This window comes from Pristis pectinata, chromosome 3, assembly GCF_009764475.1.
Source record: "Pristis pectinata isolate sPriPec2 chromosome 3, sPriPec2.1.pri, whole genome shotgun sequence".
Lineage (NCBI taxonomy): Eukaryota > Metazoa > Chordata > Chondrichthyes > Rhinopristiformes > Pristidae > Pristis > Pristis pectinata.
In genome coordinates, this window is record NC_067407.1 from 281,803 (window position 1) to 300,288 (window position 18,486).

Genomic DNA, 18,486 nt, shown 5'->3' on the forward strand with positions numbered 1-18,486 from the left:
AGAAATAGGAGGATCATGCAGCTAAATACATGGCTAAGGAGATGGTGCAGGAGGGAGGGCTTCCTGTTTCTGGACAATTGGGCTTTGTTCCAGGGAAGGTGGGACCTCTTCCAAAAGGACGGTTTCACCTGAACTGGAGGGGGACTAACATACTTGCGGGTAGGTTTGCTCGTGCTGCTCCAGGGGGTTTAAACTAGATTTGCAGGGGGAGGGGAACCAGAGTGTTAGAGCAGATAGTGAGGTGGAGGAGGAAAAAGGTCATGCGAGGACTGCAGGTATCGACAGAAACCAAAGGTTTGTATGTGATAGAAATGTTCTCAGGTGTGTCTATTTCAATGCAGAGTATTGTAGGTAAGGCAGATGAGTTTGGGGTGTGGATTGGCATGTGGGATTACGACATTATTGCTATTAGTGAGACTTGGTTGCAGGAGGGGCAGGACTGGCAGCTTAATGTTCCAGGGTTCCGTTGTTTCAGACGTGATGGAGGGGGAGGGATGAAAGGGGGAGGTGTGGCATTACTGGTCAGGGAAAATATCACAGCTGTGTGCAGACAGGACAACCCGGAGGGCTCGTCTACAGAGACCATATGGGTGGAGCTGAAGAACAGGAAAGGTGTGGCCCAATAGTCAGAGAGAATTGGAGGAACAAATCTGTAGTGATATAGCAGACCGATGTAAGAAAAAGAAAGTTGTAATAGTAGGGGATTTTAACTTTTCACATATTGACTGGGACTCCCACACTGTGAAAGGGCTGGATGGTTTGGAATTTGTCAAATGTGTTCAGGAAAGTTTTCTAAATCAATATATAGAGGTACCAAGGAGAGAGAATGCAATACTTGTTCTTCTATTGGGGAACCTGACAGGTCAGGTCTGGCGAGCAGGTAGGTGAGCATTTTGGGTCCAGTGACCATAATGTCATTAGTTTCAAGTTAATTATGGATAAGGACAGGTCTGGTCCTCGAGTTGAGGTTCTAAATTGGAGAAAGGCCTATTTTGTGGAAATAAGATAAGATAAGATATCTTTATTAGTCACATGTACATCGAAACACACAGTGAAATGCATCTTTAGCATAGAGTGTTCTGGGGGCAGCCTGCAAGTGTCGCCATGTTTCCAGCGCCAACGTAGCATGCCCATGACTTCCTAACCTGTACGTCTTTGGAATGTGGGACGAAACCCATGCAGACACAGGGAGAACGTACACACTCCTTACAGACAGTGGCCGGAATTGAACCCGGGTCGCTGGCGCTGTAAAGCGTTATGCTAACCGCTATGCTACCATGCCTGCCCCATGAGAAAGGATCTAGGAAGAGTGGATTGGGATAAGTTGTTTTCTGGCAAGGATGTGTTCAGTAAGTGGAAGGCCTTCAAAGGCGAAATTTTGAGAGTGCAGAGTTTGCATGTTCCTGCCAGGATTAAAGGCAAAGTTAACAAGCATAGGGAACCTTGGTTTTCAAGGGATATTGGTGATCTGGTTAAGAAAAAGAGAGAGGTGTATAGCAGGTATAGGCAACTAGGAACAAATGAGGAACTTGAAGAGTATAGAAAATGTAAGAAAATACTAAAGAAGGAAATCAGGAAGGCAAAAAGAAGACATGAGGTTGCTTTGGCAGATAATGTGAAGGTAAACCCGAAAGGTTTCTACAAGTATGTGAAGAGTAAAAGGATAGTAAGGGACAAAATTGGTCCCCTAGAAGATCAGAGTGGTCATCTATGTGTGGAGCCTTAGGAGATGGGGGAGATCTTAAACAGTTTTTTTTGCATCAGTATTTACTCAGGAAACTGGCATCGTGGATATGGAAGGAAGGGAAACAAGCACTAGTGTCATGGAACATATAGAGATTAAAGAGCAGGAGGTGATTGCTGTATTACAGCGAATAAAGGTAGATAAATCCCCCAGGCCTGACAAGATATTTCCTCGGACATTGAGAGAGACTAGTGTAGAAATTGCAGGGACCCTGGCAGATATATTTAAAATGTCCTTAGCCACGGGTGCGGTGCCAGAGGACTGGAGGGTAGCTCATGTTGTTGTGTTGTTTAAAAAAGACTCTAAAAGTAAACCAGGTAATTACAGGCCAGTGAGCCTGACATCAGTATTGGAAGGTGTTCTGAGGGATTGGATATACAAGTATTTGGACAGCCAAGGGCTGATTAAGGATAATCGGTATGGCTTTGTGCGTGGTAGATCGTGTTTAACGAATCTTGTGGAGTTTTTCGAGGAAATTACCAAGAAAGTAGATGAAGGAAATGCTGTGGATGTTGTCTACATGGACTTTAGTAAGGCCTTTGACAAGGTCCCACATGGGAGGTTAGTTCAGAAAGTTCAGACACTAGGTATCCATGGAAAGGTTGTAAACTGGATTCGAAATTGGCTGTGTGGGAGAAGACAGAGAGTGGTAGTGGATGACTGTTTCTCAGACTGGAGGCCTGTGACTAGTGGTGTGCCTCAGGGATCTGTGCTGGGACCATTGTTGTTTGTTGTCTATATTAATGATCTAGATGATAATATGGTAAATTGGATCAGCAAGTTTGCTGATGATACTAAGATTGGAGGGGTATGGACAGAGTTAATGCGAGTAGGCTCTTTCCACCTAGATTAGGAGAGATAAGTATGAGAGGACATGGCTTTAGGGTGAAAGGGGAAAGGTTTAGGGGGAACATTAAGGGGAACTTCTTCATTTAGAGAGTGGTGGGAGTGTGGAACAAGCTGCCATCTGATGTAGTAAATGCGGGCTCACTCTTACGTTTTAAGAATAAATTGGATAGGTACATGGATGGGAGAGGTCTGGAGGGTTATGGACTGGGTGCAGGTCAATGGGACTAGTGGAATAATGTTATGGCACAGACTAGATGGGCCGAATGGCCTGTTTTCTGTGCTGTAGTGTTCTATGGTTCTACCGCTTACATTCTATATCCTGGCTAATGAAGACAAGTACCCTCTCTCCCAATCTCACCAGTTAATGTCCTCAGCCAATCCACCTGATTTCCTATTTTAATGTTGAACATCAGACAGGACAGTGGCACAGCTGGTAAAGCCGCTGCCTTATAGCTCCAGCCACCCAGGTTCAATCCTGACCTCAAGTGCTGTCTGTGTGAAGTTTGCACGTTCTCCCTGCAACTCCTCTGATTGCTCCACTTTCCTCCCACATCCCAAAGATGTGTGGTTTGGTGGGCTAATTATGTGTAGGTGAGGGGTAGAATCTGAGGGAGTTGATGGGAATGTGGGGAGAATAAAATGGGGTTAGTGTAGGATTGGTGGTTGATGGTTGGTGTAGACTCTGTGGGGCAAAGGGTCTGTTTCTGTGTGTGACTCTACAACTTTATGACATTCCCTGCCTATAACCACGTTAACCTGTTGCTTGACTGGTGTGGACACTGCTTTGTGTGGATTGGAATATCTCCCTTTCCCCGTGATTTTACTTAATCACACATCTCCCTCTGCAGCTCTCTCTACCTGTTGAAAAACACAAAGCTGCTGGAGGAACTCAGCAGGCCAGGCAGCATCCGTGGAGAAAAGCAGGCGGTCAATGTTTCGGGTCAGGTCCCTTCTTCAGGACTGAAGATAGGAAAAGGGGAAGCCCGATATATAGGAGGGAAAAGCAGAGCGGTGATAGGTGGACAACAGAGGGGAGGCGGGGTGGGCACAGGGTGGTGATAGGTAGATGCAGGTAAGAGACAGTGATGGGCAGGTGTGGGGGGGGGGGAGCAGATCCACCGGGGGATGGGTCAAAGGTAGGAAGAGAGAGAAAAAAAAGGAGGCTGGGAAAGGGAAGAAGAGAAGAGGCAGGGTGGGGGGTGGGGGGGGGGAAGAGGGGGGGGGGGATTACTTAAAGTGGGAGAATTCAATGTTCATGCCGTTAGGCTGCGAGGTCCCACGACGGAAAACGAGGTGCTGTTCCTCTAGTTTGCGCTTGGAATTCTCCCGGCAGTGGAGGAGGCCGAGGACTGACATATCAGTGATAGTGTGGGAGGGGGAGTTGGTGACCGGCAATGGGGAGATGCAGGTCGTGGTTACGGACAGAGGGCAGGTGTTCTGCGAAACAGTCACCTAGTCTGCACTTGGTCTCACTAATGTAGAGGAGGCCGCACTTGGAGCAGTGAATACAGTCGATGATATTGAGGGAGATGCAGGTGAATCTCCGTCTCACCTGAAAGGACTGTTTGGGTCCCTGGATGGAGGTGGTGTAGGGGCAGGTGCTGCACTTATGGTGGGGGCAGTGGAAAGTTCCTGGGCTGGGAGCGGGATAGGGGGATGGGAGCAGGGGGGGGGATGGGAGCGGGGGGTGCAGGGGAGGAGTGAATGAGGGAGTTGCAGAGACAGCGGTCCCTGCGAAAGGCAGAAAGGGGTGGGGAGGGGAAGGGCTTGGTGGTGGGGTCCCGTTGGAGATGGCGAACTGTATGTATACTTCTCTCTCTCCCCCCCACCCAGTCCTTTGCCTCCCTCCCATCTCTCTCCTGTCTCTCTCTTTCTCCCTCTCTCCCCTTCTCTCTCTGCATAATCTTACCTCTTGTACTGTGTCACAACTCTCTATCTCCCTCTGTTGTTCTCTTGATATTTCACTATTTTGATTCTTTTCTGTCCCCTTTCGAACCATCGGGGATCTTGCGCTCGGCACTCTAGGTTGTAAGTAAACATATGAAAAGTGTTTTCAATATCGATATTTATTAACTATATTGAGAACTCACACATTGTATTAAAAAATTGAATGAGTGTTGACAGAACAATGCAATGAAATGACAATCAATTTAAGAATGAGAATATTCTACAAGTGGTCTACAAGATAAGTTTTTTGCACTTTGCCCGCAGACATTGCTGGAATTTGACCAGGAACATTTGACCATACTGAGTCCTGTCTGAAAAAGGCAAAACACAAGGAGAAAAATTTAAAAACATTTGTGACATCCAGTTCTTACTTAAATGAGTTATAAAAACATTGGTTTAGATAAAGAAAAACATGTGTACACCTAGAAATTGGATCCATTAGTGCCTTGCTTTTCAGGAGTAAACTGTACATAAAACCAATTTTGCTCAGATTAGACAGTATTAACGATTTAATCATTAAATCTATTGAAGAAAGAGTTATACATTTCCTCAGGGCTGGAGTGATCACGGATGTGGCGAGAAAGCTGAAATGGGACTGAATTTGCATGATCAGCCATGATGATATTGAATTATGGAGCAGACTCGATGGGATGAATGGCTGCTCTTAATTTCTGTTTCTATCCCCGAGTCTGATCTCACCTATTGGGAACTTAGAACAGGCACTTCTCAACAAGGCCGATGTATCCTGGCACTGGTTATGTTTGATTCCTCTCTGCTGGCATCCATTTGTGTTGTTGGGTGTATCCTGTAATCCTAGGATCATGGAGTCAAACAGCCCAGAGATAGGGCCTTTGGCTCATTGAGTCTGTGACAACCATTGTACCCATCCATACTAATGCTATTAACCAGCACGTAGTCCATAACCTACTACGTCTTGGTCACGCAAGTTCTTGTCTAGATACTTCTTAAATGTTCTGAGAGTCTCTGCCCTCACCACCCTGTCAGGCAGTATGTTCCAGATTCCAACCCCCCTCTGGGGGAAAAATTTCCTCTAAACCTCTCATTCCTTACTATAAACATATACCACTTAATTTTAGACACCTCTGCTTGGGGAGAAGTTTCCTCCTATCCATCCTATCTGTGCCCCTCATAATTTTGTACAGTTCCATCAGGTTCCCTGCAGCCTCCTCTGCTCTGAGGAAAACAAATGCAGCCCATCCAATCTCTCCTCATACTGAAATGCTCCACCCCAGGCAACATCCTGGTGAATCTCCTCTGCACCCTCCCCAGTGCAATCACATCCTTCCTACAGTGTGGCTACCAGAACTGTACACAGTGCTCTAACTTCATAAAGTTGTTCAATGAAAGTTATGGTACATCTCAACATCTGCAGTGTCACGCCCCCTCAGGATCTTCTACATTACAGGAAGATCACCCTTTATTCTTCTAAACTTCTACAGATCCAACTTCTTTGGCCGCTCGTGATATTGCAACCATCTCATCCTAGGTGGATCCTTCTGGACTGTGTCCAATACAAGTGTAATCCGTTGTAGTGCTGTTTCATCATGTACTTGGCCAATTTAATGAATCCTTTCGGGGAATGAATTTAAGCTCCAACAAAAGGGTCAATCCAACTTCTAGGCTAACATTATTTTTAAAAATCAAAGAACCAAAGATTACACAGAGAGACAAGAGATTACATAGAGTCCACTTCACAAAAGCATCTGCAGTAAAACACAGATAATCAGCTACTCTGTTGTTTGGAAATCATGATGCTTCAGCAACTGGTTCACCAGGTGCTGATTTCTGCTCTCCCTTTAAAGATCATGCTCCTCCCACTTGTTTTAGACTCACCAAGACGCCACTTACCCTGCTCCCTTTAAACTCAGCAGGCTGTTTCCCACACTCCCTTTAACCGCACAGGGGCCAAGTTTCTTGTACTTCCTTTAAATACACTGGGACCCTATTTCCCATGCTTCCCTTAAACACAACAGGGCCCTATTTCCTGTCCTCCTTTTAAACTCAACCGGGCTCTGTTTTATGCACACCCTTTAAATTCACCATGGTCCTGTTTCCCACTCCCCTTAGACTCACCAAGGTCCCATTTACTGTGTTCCCTTTAAACTTCAGTGGCCCTGTTTTCTGAGCTCCCTGGGGTCCCATTTCCAACCCTCCCTTTAACCTCAACTGGTTGATTGGAAAATTTATTAAGCTACTATGTAATTGACAAAAGGTGAATTAAATGTGTGTTGGTATATTACTTGGAGTTACATCCAAAGTCCGGTACCACCAAAGTCTCAAACATGCTGGATTATCAGAGTTTTACTGCAGTTTTGTTGTCTACAGTAAATGGAAGAATTTATCTCCAGTAGCGCAGCCATATTGAGACAGGAACTGTCACACTGTTTACATACAGATTTAGTTAAAAGCCTTGGCATTATTTTACGAAAGACTCACAACAGGAAAGGTAAGGTTTGAAAATTTCACTTTGAGTGGGAAGTTTTCCCCAGTTACTCTTCCCCAGGGGATCCCATGTGTCCCTGGGTCTGAATGACATGGAACAAGGTGACGTTGAACAGTACTTGGTGGCCATTGTTCCATGCATACAGCGTGCGGTCTCTGGCATTGTAATCCAACATGGAGATGTGGAAGTACTGGTTGTGAAAGGGGATGTCGATGTACTCGTAACTGGAGGTCTTGGTGGAGTATGCGTAGTAGACCTTAGCTCCCGTCAGGTGGGAGTTGGTGACATACAGGGTGCCGCAAATCATGAACGCCTCTCCCGCGCTCCTCTTGGAGTAACCTGTGTTCCAGGTCCTACGCACCTCCAGCGTCTGGGTGTCCAGCTGGCTGATGACGATGTTTCCTGCGTTCTGGTTGGTTGCGTAGACAGCCCAGACCCCTCCCTCGTCAGCCATGAGGTCAATGTCAGAGAACCCCCCCCAGGTGTAGGGGTAGATGTTATTGAAGCCGGCATACTCCAGGCTGCGTTGGGCCTGTACTGAACCTGTCTCAAAGTTGTACCTGACCAAGGTGTTGCTCTGATACTTGTTGAAGTAGAGGGAGCCATTGTAGACCAGGTGATTGGTGCCAGCCCAGGGGTAGGGGAGGTGGTACAGCTTGAAATCCTCCCCCCTCACAAAGTCCGCCATGGATTGGTATTCCTGCACCACTTTGCTGCTTGTGTATCCATCCATGTACCACACCTGGCAGAGAAACCACAGCACAGTCACAATTACAGGCACCAGTAGAGAGGATGAGCTTCCTCCTGTGGAAAACAAATTCTGACTCACGTTTCACTTGTGCCCAACACAACACAGTAAAACGCCGATAATCTGGCACAGTCAGGACTTTGGTGGTAGCAGACTGGTGAACTTTCCGGATTATTGGACGGTACTTCTATTAATACACCAACACACTTGAAGTCTCGTTGACTGTTTATTTCCCTCCATAGATGCTGCCTGACCTGCTGATCTCCTCCAGCACTTTTTGTGTATTGCTCCAGATTCCAGCATCTGCAGAATTTTTTGTGCCTCACTTTTAAATCACTTTTTGTTTCGAAGTTACACAGCAGTACAATAAGCTTTCCAGTGAACTCAGTTTAAAGGGAGAGCAGGAAATGGGGTCCCAGTGAGTTTAAAGGGAGATGGAAACAGGGCCCACTGAGTCAGAGCAAGTGCAGGAATCAGCACCCATCAAGCCAGATGCCAACTCGTCTGAATTTCCAAACAATCAGACAGTGGATGATTGGAGTATTGCTCTGTATTGTGAATAGTTAGGTCCCAAGCATTGATCCCTGCAGTATGCCACTTGTCCCTGTATTTGAATGGCCCATTTATTTCTACACAAAGAAATGAACATGGGAATTAAAGAAGCTTTGGGGCAAAAAGAAACTGTGAAATATCCTTGGCAGGTTAGATTAAGGAGAATCCCAATACATTCCACAAGTAAATCAGGAACAAGTTCTGGTCGCCTCACTACAGGAAAGATGTGGAAGCCATAGAGAGGGCGCAGAGAAGATTTACAAGGATGCTGCCTGGGATGCGGAGCATGCCTTATGAAAGCAGGTTGAGGGAACTCGGCCTTTTCTCCTTGGAGAGACGGAGGATGAGGGTGGACCTGATAGAGGTGTATAAGATGATGAGAAGTATTGATAGGGTAGATAGTCAGAGGCTTTTCCCCAGGGCTGAATTTGATGCCACAAAAGGACATAGGTTTAAGGTGCTGGGGAGTAGATATAGAGGAGATGTCAGGGGTAAGTTTTTTACTCAGAGAGTGGTGAGTACATGGAATGGGCTGCCGAAAATTGTGGTGGAGGCTGATATGTTAGGGTCTTTCAAGAGACTGTTAGATCAGTATATGGAGCTGAGTAAAATAGAGGGCTATGGGTAAGCCTAGTAATTTCTAGTGTGGGGACATGTTTGGCATAGCTTTGTGGGCCGAAGGGCCTGAATTGTGCTGTAATTGTTCTATGTTCTAAGACGTGAGGACATGAGGATAGAGGATGTGCTGAAACTATTGAAAAACATTAGGATAGGTAAGTCACCGGGGCCGGACGGAATATATCTAAGGTTATAACAGGAAGCTAGGGAAGAGATTGCTGCACCTTTGGCGATGATCTTTGCATCCTCACTGGCCACAGGAGTAGTGCCAGATGATTGAAGGGTGGCAAATATTGTTCCTCTGTTTAACAAAGGGAGTAGGGATAACCCTGGAAATTATAGACCAGTGAGTCTTACTTCAGTGGTGGGCTGAGAAGATTCTTAGAGACAGGATTTATGGGCATTTAGAGAAGCATAGGCTGATTAGTGATAGTCAGCATGGCTTTGTGAGGGGCTGATCATGCCTTATGAGCAGTGGCTGTGGTGTACATGGATTTTAGTGGTGTTTGATAAGGTTCCTCATGGAAGGCTTATTCAAAAAGTCAGGAGGCATGGGATCCAGGGAAACTTGGCTGTGTGGGTTCAGAATTGGTTCGCCCATAGAAGACAGAGGGTGGGGGTAGATGGAGCATATTTTGCCTGGAGGTCAGTGACCAGTGGTGTTCCACAGGGATCTGTTCTGGGACCCCTGCTCTTTGTGATTTTTATAAATGACTTGGATGAGGATGTGGAAGGGTGGGTTAGTAAGTTTGCTGATGATACAAAGGTTGGTGATGTAGAAGGTTGCTGTAGATTACAACAGGATATTGATAGAATGCAGAGCTGGGCTGAGAAGTGGCAGATGGAGTTCAACCCGGAAAGGTATGAAGTGATATACTTTGGGAGATCAAATTTGAAGGCAGAATACAAGGTTAATGATAGGACAGCAGTGTGGAGGAACAGAGGGATCTTGGGGTCCACGTCCATAGATCCCTCAAGGTTTCCACGCAGGTCGATAGGGTTGTTAAGAAGGCATATGGAGTGTTGGCCTTCATTAGTCGGGGTATTGAGTTCAAGAACTGTGAGGTGATGTTGCAGCTGTATAGAACTCTGGTCAGACCACACTTGGAGTATTGTGTTCAGTTCTGGTCGCCTCATTACAGGAAGGATGTGGAAGCTTCAGAGAGGGTGCAGAGGAGATTTACCAGGATGTTGGCTGGATTGGAGAGCATGTCTTATGAGGATAGGTTGAGCGAGCTAGGGCTTTTCTCATTGGAGAGAAGGAGGATGAGAGGTGACTTGATAGAGGTGTACAAGATGATGAGGCATAGATCGAGTGGACAGTCAGAGACTTTTTCCCAGGGTGACAATGGCTAACATGAGGGGACATAATCTTAAGGCGATTGGAGGAAGGATGTCGGGGTATGTTTTTTTTCACACAGACGGTGGTGGGTGCGTGGAACACACTGTCTGCAGAGGTTGTGGGGGCAGATACATTAGGGACATTTAAGAGACTCTTAGATAGACACATGAATGATAGAAAATTAGGGGGGCTACGTGGGAGGGAAGGGTTAGATAGACCTTAGAGCAGGATAAAATGCCGGCATAACATTGTGTGACGGAGGGCGTGTACTGTGCTGTAGTGTTCTATGGTCTATGTTTCTAAGATACTAGCCAGGATAAAAGTTGGTCCCCTTACTGACCAAAGGGGTAATCTATGTGTGGACCCAGAGGATGTTAACGAGGTCCTAAATGAATATTTCTCTTCGGTAATCACAAAGGTGGAAGTGTTGGAATGCAAGAGAGTGGATAAATTCCCGAGTGGATAAATTCCCGATAAAGTCATTGAGTCATACGCCACAGAAATAGGCCTTTTGGCCCAACTCGTCCATGCTGACCAAGGTGCCCCTCTGAGCTCGTTCCATCTGCCTGCATTTGGCCCACATCCCTCTACACCTTTCTAATTCATTAACCTGTCCAATGGTCCTTCAATCTGTCCCAGAATGCTCTGGGAAGCAAGGGAGCAGATAGCTGGGACCCTGATGGAGGTTTTTGCATCTTCATTAGCCACAAGTGAAGTGCCAGAAGACTGGAGGATAGCTCATGTTGTTCCTTTATTTAACAAGGGCAGCAGGAATAAGCCTGGAAATTAAGGCCAGTGGTAGGGAAACTGGAGAAAATCCCAAGGGATAGGATTTATGTATATTTAAAAAGGTAGGGACTTACCAGGAATTGTCAGCATGGCTTTATGAGGGGGAAATCCTGCCTCACTAATTTGATTGAGTTTTTGAGAAGGTAACGAAGAAGATTGATTAAAGCAGGGCAGTAGATGTCATCTATACGGACTTTGGTGAGGCATTTGATGAGGTCCTACATGGTAGGCTGTTCCAGAAGTTTAAGCCACATGGGATCCAAGGCAAGTTGGCTTAACTGGATTCAAAATTGGCTTGGTGAAAGGTGACAGAGTGTAGCGGTGGAAGGATGCTTTCCTGATTGGAAGTCTGTGACCAGTGGTGTACTGCTGGGATCTGTGCTTGTTGTTTGTGATATATATTAATGACCTGGATGTGAATGTTGGAGGTATGATTAGTGAGTTTGTGGATGACATGAAAATTGATCGTGTCCTGGTTAGCGAGGAAGGTTTAAGGTGACAGTTGGATATGATCAGCTGGAAAATTGGATGGAGTGTTGGCAGATGGAATTTAATCCCAACAAGAGTGAAGTGATGCATTTTGTGAAGTCAAGTAGGGGTAGGACATTTACAGTAAATGGTAGGGCACTAAGGAACATTGATAATCAGAGGGACCTTGAAAATTGCAGCACGTAGATAAGGTGGTGAAGAAGGTGTACGGAATGCTTGCCTTCATAGGTCAGGGCATAGGGTATAAAAGTTGGGACGTTATGATGCAACTTTACAAAACACTGGTTAAACCACACTTGGAGCAGTGTGTACAATTCTGGTCACCACACTACAGGAAGGATGTGGTTGTGCTGGAGAGAGTGCAGAGGAGATTCACCAGGATGTTGCCTGGATTGGAGGACTTTAGTTATTGTGAGAGATTGGATAGGCTGGGCTTGTTTTCTCTGAAGCAAAAGAGGCTGAGGGTGAGTTGATAGAGGTGTGTAAAATTATGAGAGATGCAGATAGTCAGAATCTTTTTCCCATGGTAGGGGTATCAAAAGCAAGAGAGCATAGGTTTGTGAGAAATTTAAAGGGCAGCTGAGAGGTAATTTTTTTTGTACCCAAAGAGTGGTTGATATCTCGAACTTGCTGCCGCAGGAGGTGGTGGCGTCAGATACAATCACTGTGTTCAAGAGACATTTAGACAGTCTCGAATAAGAAAGGCATGGAGGGAAACGGTTCTAATGTAGGCAAATGGGATTGGTGTAGATGGGCAAAATGCCCAGCATGGATGTGGTGGGCTGAAGGGCCTGTTTCTGTGCCACTCCATGACTCTATGAGTCGGGAGCAGGAGTAGGCCACTTGGCCTCTCAAGCCTGTCCTGGATTCAATATGATCATGGCTGATCTGCACTAGGCCTCAGCCCCTCGTCTGTGCCAGTTCCCCATCGCCCTCAATAACTCAACAAGTCAAAGGGCCTGTTTCTGTACTCAAACAACAAACTGCTGGAAGAACTCAGCGGGTCAGGTAAAGTGATGGCTGACATTTCGGGATGAGACCCTACATCAGGACTGTAGAGGGGAGATAGCTGGTGTAAAGAGGTGAGAGGGAGGGGTGAGGCAGAGGCTGGCAGGTGATAGGTGGAACCAGGTGAGCTGGAGGACTATGGATCCAGGTGGGGAGGGGACGGGTGGAGTTGGCAGACAGACGTCGGTGGGTGATGGGGAAACAGAGAAGGAGAGAGAATAAAGAGAGCAGACGGAGCCAGTTGTGAGGTGGGGGGGTAGAGATGGGGGCTGGAAGGTGGTAAGTTGAGACACAAAAGACTGCAGATGCTGGAATCTAATAAGTAAGGGAGGTGATAAATTGAACCAGATAAGGGAGGGATGGTGGGCAGGGAACTGGAGACCCAGTAGATTAAGTGTGTGGGTGATACACAGTGGAACCAGGTAGGGAATGAAACTGGGTAACATGGGCTGGGGGTGTGCTGGAAAAAGTGGGGGGGGGGATGAGGATGGCGGTGAGAGAACCTGGGTAGATAAGGAGCACAGTGGGTGTTGGTTACCTGAAATTGGAGAATTCAGTGTTTATACCATTGGGGTGTAGACTATCCATGCAGAATATGGGGTGTTGTTCTTCGAGTGTGTGTTTGGTCTCACCCTGACAGTGGAGGAGGCAGAGGACAGACAGGTTGGTGTGGGAATGGGAAGGGGAGTTGAAATGACATGTCACTGGGAACTCTGGTTGGCCATTGTGGACTGATTGTAGGTGCTCTGCAAATCAGTCACCCAGTCTGTGCTTGGTGCCACATCGGGAGCACCGAGTGCAGTAGATGAGGTATTAGGATGTGCATGTGAATCTTTGTCTGACCTTCCACTGCTACCTTATTCCAACACACGCCCAGCCCACTGTTCCCTAGTTTCATTCCCCACCTGGTTTCATCTGTGTTTCACTCACACACTTGACTTCCTGGATCTCCTGTCTCCTCGACCTATTGGTTCCTTCTCCCCATCATCCCTCCATTGTCTGGTTCCAGCCTCTGTCTCCACCTACCTGCTCCCCTCACCTGGCTGCATCATCCCCTCTTTTCTCTCTCATCTGTTTCTATCACTCACCAACCATTTCCCAACCACACCTCCCCTTCCCCCACCTGTCCATCTGCCCATCATTCCCTCCTCACCTGGTTCCACTCATCCCCCACCTGCCCCTGTCACCCCGCCCTCTGTCCTCTTTATACTGGCTCTCTCCCCTCTACACGCTCAATCTAGATGAAGGGTCTCAGCCCGAAATGTCGACCACCCCTCTTCCTCCACAGATGCTGCCTGATCTGCTGAGTTCCTCCGGCAGTTTTTTGCTCCAGATTCCTGCATCTGCAGTCTCTTGTTTTCCTGTTTCTGTACGTCCATGATTAGTGTAAATGGGTGCCCGTTGGTTGGCATGGACTCAGTAGGCCGAAGGGTCTTTTTCCACGCTCTATGACTCTGTGAACAACTGCAGTGATAGCGTTAATCCTGTGGGACTACTCCTTCTACCATTTACCTGGCTGAGTACTGCCCTCCACCCACCACACTCTGCTCTCTGTTTCTGACCCAACATCACACTAACCTTGTTATCTTCCTGTGCTGCGAGAGGGTCAGTCATCCATGCTCCAAACCTGGTTCCAGAGGTCTTCACTGTGATCGGAAGACTAATTTTCATCAACTTCCCACATGCTGTAAAAAGAATTGACAAAGCCTTTCTTCATGATTTCAGTGTTCATCCTAAGGATTGGTCATAGGGAAACTATCTCACTCAACACCCACACCTTGCTGGATACTCACTACTTTCTCAGGGGCTGGGTTCACTCTGTGACCATGTGGGTTTCATGCAAACATAAAATCATGGGAGCAGGTACAGGCCACTCGGCCCCTCAAGCCTACCCCACCATCAACTTCAGCTCAACTTGTCCATGCCAACCAAGATGTCTATCCAAGCTAATCCCATTTGCCCGTGTTTGCACCAGATCCCTCTAAACCTTTTCTATTGATGTGCCTATCCAAGTGTCTATTAAACATTGTAACTGTACCCAAAAATTGTAAATATAGAGGGAGTTGATGGAAATGTGGGGAGAATAAAATGGGATCAGGGAAGGATTAGTGTACAATGGCTGGCGTGGACTCAGTGGGCCGAAGGGCCTGTGCCCATTACAGATGACTAATGTGAATGTACCCAATGTACCATCAGTACCATGTGAGTGTACTTAGCCAGTTGCCCTCCCCAGTGAGGGCAGGTTTCAGCAGAGAAAGGTGAACTCACATAGTTTCTTCACGCAGTCATGGAGCCTGGCCTCCAGGTTCAACACTCTCTGCTGAAGCTCTTCATAGTCGTAAGCCCCAATTTCTTCCTGGATCCCAGTCAGCACTGCCGACAGATTCTTCACCTCCTCTTTGAACTGCAGGATGAGCTTGCTGTCGGTTTTGTATTGTTCCAGCACTGGGATCAGCGGCAGCAGCTCCTGCATTTTCTCCTTCAGCTCCTGAAAAACATCACAATCAGCCTCTTGGATTTACTAGAACATGGAACCATGAACAGCACAGTGCAGGAACAGGCCCTTAAGCCCCCCACGTCTGTGCCTACCAGTATGCCAATTTAAACTAATCCTATCTGCCTGCGCCTGGTCTGTATCCTTCCATTCCTTGTCTGTTCGCTATTGTATCTGCTTCCACCACCACCCCTGGCAGTGGGTTCCAGGCACCCACCACTCTGTGTAAAAAACTTGCTTCATAAATCTCCTTTAAACTTCCCCCCTCTCACTTTAAATCTATGCTCTCTGGAATTTGACATTTCCACCTGTCTACCCTGTCCATGTCTCTCAGAATTTTCTAAACTTCTATCAGGTCTCCACTCAGCCTCCAATGCTCCAGAGAAAATGACCCAAGTTTAAAATATAGAACATAGAACAGTACAGCACAGTATGGGCCCTTTGGCACACAATGTTGTGCTGACCAAAATAAACCTTATCCACATTCAATCTATCCCCCTCTCTACTTCACTTCCCATAATCCTCTATTTTTCTTTCATCCATGTGCCCATCTAAGAGTCTCTTAAATGACCCTATCATATTGACCCTTACCACCACCTCAGCAGTGCATTCCAGCATCCCACCATTGTGTTGCTCCGAAGAGAAAAGCCTGAACTCACTCAACCTCTCCTCTTAATACATGCTCTCCAATCCAAGCAGCATTCTTGTAAATCTCCTCTGCATCCTCTCCAAAGCTTCCACATTCTTCTGATAATCTGGCGACTAGAACTGAACACAATATTCCAAGTGTGGTCTAACAAGAGTCTTATAGAGCTGCAACATCACCTCTCGGCTCTTGAACTTAGTCCCCTGGCTAATGAAGGCCAGCACACCATATGCCTTCTTAACCACCTGATCAACTTGCATGGCAACTTTGAGGGATCTGTGCACTTGGACCCCAAGATCCCTCTGTTCCTCCACACTGCAAAGAATCCTGCCATTAACCATGTACTCTGCCTTCAAGTTTGATCTTCCAAAGTGTATTACTTCACACTTCTCCAGATTGAACTCCAGCTGCCACTTCTCCGCCCAGCTCTACATCCTGTCTATATCCCATTGCAACCTACAACAACCTTCTGCACTATCTTCACCACCAACCTTTATGTCATCTGCAAACTTACCAACCCATCCTTCCACTTCTTCATCCAAGTCATTTATTAAAATCACAAAGAGTAGGGATCCCAGAATAGATCCCTGCGAAACATCACTGGTCACTGACCTCCAGGTTGAATACTCCCCTTCTACAACCATCCTCTGCCTTCTGTGGACAAGCCAATTCCGAATCCACACAACCAATTTGGATCCCATACCTCATGACTTTCTGGATGAGCCTACCATGGGGAACCTTGTCAAACGTTTTGGCACATTGGCCTTCACAAATCAGGGCATTGAGTACAGGAGTTAGGATGTTATGTTGAAGTTGTATAAGACGTTGGTGAGGCCAAACTTGGAGTATTGTGTGCAGTTCTAGTCACCTACCTACAGGAACTATATCAATAAACTTGAAAGAGTTGAGAGAAAATTTACACAGATGCTGCCGGGACTTGAGGACTTAAGTTATAGAAAAAGGTTGATTAGAACTTAGAACATAGAACAATACAGCAGAGTACAGGCCCTTCAGCCCACAATGCTGTGCCGACATTTTATCCTGCTCTAAGATCTATATAACCCTTCCCTCCCACATAGCCCCCTATTTCTCTATCATTCATGTGTCTATCTAAGAGTCTCTTAAATGTCCCTAATGTATCTGCCCCCACAACCTCTGCAGGCAGTGCATTCCACACCACACCACCATCTGTGTAAAAAAATTAACCCCTGACATCCCTCTTATACCTTCCTCCAATCACATTAAAATTATGTCCCCTCATGTCAGCCATTGTCACCCTGGGAAAAAGTCTCTGACTCTCCACTCAATCTATGCCTCTTATTATCTTGTACACCTCTATCAAGTCACCTCTCATCATCCTCCTCTCTAAAGAGAAAAGCCCTAGCTTGGTCCACCTATCCTCATAAAATATGCTCTCCAATCCAGGCAACATCCTGGTAAATCTCCACTGCACCCTCTCTAAAGCTTCCACATCCTTCCTACAATGAAGTGACCAGAGCTGAACACAATACTCCAAGTGTGGTCTGACCAGAGTTCCATACAGCTGCAACATCACCTCGCGGTTCTTGAACTCAATACCCCAACTAATGAAGGCCAACACTCCATATGCCTTCTTAACAACCCTATCGACCTGCGTGGTAACCTGAGGGATCAATGGACGTGGACCCCCAAGATCCCTCTGTTCCTCCACACTGCTAAGAGTCCTGCCATTAACCTTATATTCTGCCTTCGAATTCGATCTCCCGAAGTGTATCACTTCACACTTTTCCGGGTTGAACTCCATCTGCCACTTCTCAGCCCAGCTCTGCATTCTATCAATATCCTGTTGTAATCTACAGCAACCTTCTACATCACCAACCTTTGTATCATCAGCAAACTTACTAACCCACCCTTCCACATCCTCATCCAAGTCATTTATAAAAATCACAAAGAGCAGGGGTCCCAGAACAGATCCCTGTGGAACACCACTGGTCACCGACCTCCAGGCAAAATATACTCCATCTACCCCCACCCTCCATCTTCTACGGGTGAACCAATTCTGAATCCATACAGCCAAGTTTCCCTGGATCCCATGCCTCCTGACTTTCTGAATAAGCCTTCCATGAGGAACCTTATCAAACACCTTACTAAAATCCATTTACACCACATCCACTGCTCTACCTTCATCAATGTGTTTTGTCACATCCTCAAAGAATTCAATCAGGCTCGTGAGGCACGATCTACCCCTCACAAAGCCATGCTGACTGTCCCTAATCAGCCTAGGCTTCTCTAAATGCCCATAAATCCTATTGCTAAGAATCTTCTCAGTCCACCACTGAAGTAAGGCTCACTGGTCTGTAATTTCCAGGGTTATCCCTACTCCCTTTGTTAAACAGAGGAACAACATTTGCCACCCTCCAATCATCTGGCATTACTCCTGTGGCCAGTGAGGATGCAAAGATCATTGCCAAAGGTGCAGCAATCTCTTCCCTCGCTTCCCAAAATATCCCGTCCTTGGATATATCCCATCCGGCCCCGGTGACTTATCTATCCGAATGTTTTTCAAAACTTCCATCACATCCTCTTTCCTCACGTCGACATGCCCTAGCGTATCAGCCTGTCGTACGCCATCCTCACAAACATCAAGCTCTCTCTCACTGGTGAATACTGAAGCAAAGTATTCATGAAGGACCTCCCCTACCTCTTCCGACTCCAGGCACGTTTCATCTTTTATCCCTGATCGACCATACCCTCACTCTATAGTCATTCTCTTATTCTTCACATACGTGTAGAACGCCTTGGGGTTTTCCTTAATCC

General features: G+C 46.6%; 1 protein-coding gene across 1 annotated transcript in view; it reads right to left on the reverse strand.

Annotated features, from left to right (window-relative positions):
• Positions 1-4,699: 4,699 nt before the first annotated feature.
• Positions 4,700-18,486, reverse strand: part of olfm3a (olfactomedin 3a) — a 29,569-nt gene continuing 15,782 nt past the window's right edge. Inside the window, exons 4-6 of the mRNA XM_052011952.1 lie at positions 14,819-15,038; positions 14,129-14,235; positions 4,700-7,746 (exon numbers count right to left, since the gene is read on the reverse strand). Coding sequence (XP_051867912.1) covers positions 7,051-7,746; positions 14,129-14,235; positions 14,819-15,038 — 1,023 coding nt within the window. The 3' untranslated portion in view covers positions 4,700-7,050. The remainder of the gene's footprint in view (positions 7,747-14,128; positions 14,236-14,818; positions 15,039-18,486) is intronic.